This window comes from Nicotiana attenuata, unplaced genomic scaffold (assembly GCF_001879085.1).
Source record: "Nicotiana attenuata strain UT unplaced genomic scaffold, NIATTr2, whole genome shotgun sequence".
Lineage (NCBI taxonomy): Eukaryota > Viridiplantae > Streptophyta > Magnoliopsida > Solanales > Solanaceae > Nicotiana > Nicotiana attenuata.
In genome coordinates, this window is record NW_017670367.1 from 595,701 (window position 1) to 599,843 (window position 4,143).

The 4,143-nt window shown below is 37.8% G+C and overlaps 1 protein-coding gene across 1 annotated transcript in view; it reads right to left on the minus strand.

Annotated features, from left to right (window-relative positions):
- The window catches only part of LOC109238459, a 26,482-nt gene extending 22,945 nt beyond the window's left edge, over positions 1 to 3,537 (minus strand). Inside the window, exons 1-6 of the mRNA XM_019404932.1 lie at positions 3,308 to 3,537; positions 2,457 to 2,628; positions 1,806 to 2,108; positions 1,619 to 1,708; positions 738 to 1,184; positions 505 to 612 (exon numbers count right to left, since the gene is read on the minus strand). Coding sequence (XP_019260477.1) covers positions 505 to 612; positions 738 to 1,184; positions 1,619 to 1,708; positions 1,806 to 2,108; positions 2,457 to 2,628; positions 3,308 to 3,486 — 1,299 coding nt within the window. The 5' untranslated portion in view covers positions 3,487 to 3,537. The remainder of the gene's footprint in view (positions 1 to 504; positions 613 to 737; positions 1,185 to 1,618; positions 1,709 to 1,805; positions 2,109 to 2,456; positions 2,629 to 3,307) is intronic.
- Between the last annotated feature and the right edge of the window lie 606 nt (positions 3,538 to 4,143).

The window sequence follows — 4,143 nt, forward strand, 5'->3', positions numbered from 1 at the left end:
TCGGTCCCAAATACCCCCCCCCCCCCCCCCCAAAACTGTCGTCACCCGAGTCTTGGCTGGAGCAACTGCAATTTAAAAAAGCACTACCATAGGCACAATAACTTTGACTCCCTCAATCCCAAAATGGACAGTCTTACTTTCCTTTTGTTTTTCTGTTTGAAAATGGTATACTTCTCTTAAGAGGAAAGTTTTCCCTTCACTACTCGAAAGCCCATTGATCCTATGTCTATTCTCATAAATGTTGAACTTATCAAAAGGAGATCTCTCTACCTACATTGACCCACTATTTAAGCTACAATTCAAAATCAATGCTACTCCGAGAGTTCGAGCAGACATAGAGCATCTTAGTGTCTGACACAATTTAAAATAAAAAAGTGGAATAAGGAAAGAGAAAAGGAAACTTGTTATGAAAGAGAAATCTTTCTTGGGCTGATCAAATCCCATTGTACATTAACTATTAGATATACAAATATTATAGGATATAAGTTCCAGTTTGGACCTCACCAAAAGTATCAATCTGCTTCCCTTCAACACACAACTGGTTTTTAATAAGAGTCCCTGTATTGCCGCCAAGAGTCCTTGTCTTACTTTTCTGCTTGGATGCATGCAAAGCTGAGAACACAAATGCAATTATTAATTTAAACTGTTTGTCAAAAAACATGGAACTATCAATTTAAATTGACTTGATAAAAAATCTTCTAAACTCAAGTGCCAGTGAGAAACTTGTTATAACCTACATGGGGATAAGTTGCGCATAACAGCTTATCAACATGCGACGAGGTATCAACAATCCAGTCTTTTGTACGAATTACACGCAAAGATCCATTCACATTTCTAGGTATGACACTTTCCCTCTCTGTAGAGCTAAGTACAAGGGTGCCTCTGTCAACAGCCTCACTCAAATTTTGATCATGCATAGTAGAGGGCAAATGACGAAGTGCCTCCAGAAACGCCATTGGTGATTTCTCTTTCTTGACATCGTCAAGGGATGGATCAAGACAAGGCAAGTTAGAATCATCATCGAGAACTATCATAAGAAATTCTGCCAAGCTTCTAATCGCTTGGTCCAAAGCTTCTGCATTCCCAGCAGCCCCACTAATGAACGTTTTCGACATATGCAAAACTTTGCCAATTTGACTAACAACTCCAGGCAAAAAAAAGGCTAAAGCATCTGCAGTGCCAACCTGCCAGACATCATATAAAATCGTAAAGATGTGACTTATATGAACCTGGACAGCAATGCTGCCTAGGACTGAGCACTAGAATAACAAACTGATAGTAGTAAAATTAACAACCATCTGACAAGATTCTAGGCAATGAACATGTATATTTTGATAAACAACACCTGGAGATATACTATTGTATCACGAAGAGCAGAGACACCTTGTCTACATCTTAATCATAATTTTCATGTATTTCTACTTTGCTTGACGACTTCTCAGTCATTTTAGGGAAAAATTCTAGCATTAAATGGAGTAAAGAAGTTAAATCATGTTAAAGGTATGGTCTCGCATGAGTAAACTCCACTGAACCTATGAAGGAATAACTGAGAATTCGAAAAGCCAATAATACAGCTTACAAGAGAGGAAAAGCAGCTCGGAAAGGAGAAAAAAGGAACCTTAGCAACAAGTATTCTCAGAGTAGAAAAAGCTTCTATCCGAAGGCTTGCGCTGCCTTGCTGCCCCCGTGCTGCCTCAGCATCTGCTGCCTGAGAAAGCCATAAATACTCTCAAAAGTAATACTAGAGAAATACTATGAAGAATGGCTAAGGAAATATATTTTCCTTGAGGTGACTAAATTTATACCTTCAGCAGAAGTGATAGCCAATTTCCAACAGCAACTGAAGCAGTTTCAGACTGTAGAAATGCAATTAAACACTCTTCATCCTTGAATTTAAGTTTTGAGACAGGTGGAGAATGCAAATTTTTTCTTTCCAGAAGCAAAGGACAACCACTGATTTGTTTGCATGAGCAGGACTCACTGGAACAGCAACGCAGATTAAGCAACAGTGCTTTGAAACACCTTATCACTCCTTCACGGAACTCTTCTGAAGCCTCCAGAGGAGGAAGCGACGCCCCGCGACTCAATTTCTTTGTTAGTTCAATGAACTGCAAAAGCAAATTATGGATTCTTGAGAACAGTACCAATCAAACGTCAACGGCTATATTTTTTAATACTGCACAGGTAGGTTATCAAACCCAAGTGTTAAAATCTTAGACAAAGGAGATTGTGAACCCTCAACATAGTTCATCCATTACTGGTACTTCTCGAAAGAAGATAAAAGTTTATCTACTATTGGTAGTGCGAATTTCGAATTGACGTTATAACCAAAGGTTTGTCAAGCTCAGAAATAATGCTAAAAGCATGGCCCGGCATGAAAGGTAGCAAAAATTTTCTTAAATTATCACTAATCATAGGAAATGCAGCTACTGCACTTAAACAGAAAGTCTAAATACCTGATCCACGGACCCTAAACAACACTTCTTCAGAAGTTCCTCTAGACAATGAAGAGCATCTTCCATCACGATATCACTCACTGTCTGTGGCATCACGTTAGAATCAATGCAGGGTGATGTTCTGCTATCAACAGCGGCATTCAGTAGAAGCAGCAACGGTAACAATGTGAAGCTGAAAAAAAATCAATCAGAAATCTGCCTGTCACTGAATTAAGAGACTAAAAAATGAAAGAGAAAAATGTATATCAAACATCAAAAGCAATTTTCTCCTGAGTCTGTCCTTCATGCATTCTTACAAGCAGACCAGCAGTTGGCACATCGCTAAACATCTTTTTTTTTCTTCCTTTTCTTTTCTTATGTAACAACATGAGACAGAAATGGATAACACACATCCATTTTAAGTGCACCCAAGGGTGTAACCTAGTGATCAATGAGGTGAGCTGAGAACCATAAGTTGTCAGGGAAAAAAGATTAGGTGATTTCTTCCTAGCTGTTCAAGCCAGTTACCTGATACATGTGCTGGTGTAAGATAGCAGGTATCCAGGTTCGGGCAAGCTGACCCAGACACCACGTTTATAAAATAAAATTGAGTTATAAGTTTTGTGCTCTGACAGTGTATAAGCGTTTTAAACTATCAAGTAAAATTGACCAATAACAATAGGTAACTCAGTATGGTACCCTGGAAAATAGAGTGATAACCTGCTATAATCAGTTAAATTGAACTAATAGTGTAAGAATTCTTTGTATCTTCACGAAATAAAACTTAATCCAAAAAAGTTAACTTACATAGTAAAATTTAAGGATTGAGATAGCAGGGGGGAAAAAAGTTGATTAAATAGAAAGGAACATACTCGAAGAAGGGCTGGAGAGAAACAGGAGAGGAGCGGCGAAGAAGTTGAAGCAGATGAGAGAGAGTTGAGGAGTTTTTCTTAGGGTTTAAGCGGAGTTCCAGTAGTTCTATGCAGTAATGTTTGAGTTCAGAAAATATGGCGCTGCTTCCACCTTCTTCGTCGTCATTGCGTCCTTCCATTTTCTTCCTACCAAAATTGCATCAAACGCACCAGTTTACTGGTATATACTTTGATCAAATAAAGGAGCGGGTCGGACTGTTTTTAAGGCAAACATCCTCAAGTATACACGTTTACAGAAACTATCCTTAAACTTTGAAATACCTGACAGGTTTAGTCCACAGTTGAAATAGCAAGAAAATTACTCCTAAAACTTATAGCCTGTTTGGTCAAGTTTCTTTTTACCCAAAAATGTTTTTTTTTGCCAAAAGCACTTTTGGCCGAAAATTGAAGTGTTTGGTCAAGCTTTTGGAAGGAAAAAAAGTGCTTTTAAGGAGAAGCAAAAGCAGTTTGGAGAAGCAGAAAAAAGTAGCTTCTCTCCAAAAGCACTTTTTTGATAAGCACTTTTGAGAAAAATACACTTAGAAGCAGTTTTTTAAAGCTTGGCCAAACACTAATTGTTTCTCAGAAGTGCTTTTCAAACTAATTAGCCAAACACAAATTGCTTCTCAACCAAAAGTACTTTTGAGAAAAGCACTTTTGAAAAAAAGCACTTCTCAAAATAAACTGATTTTTGCAGCTTGGCCAAACGGACTATTAAACATCTCATTCGCTCCTTTTCGTAAAAAGAGAATCAACATATAAATAAGTAATTCTTGTTAGAATTTTTATAGTAAAAA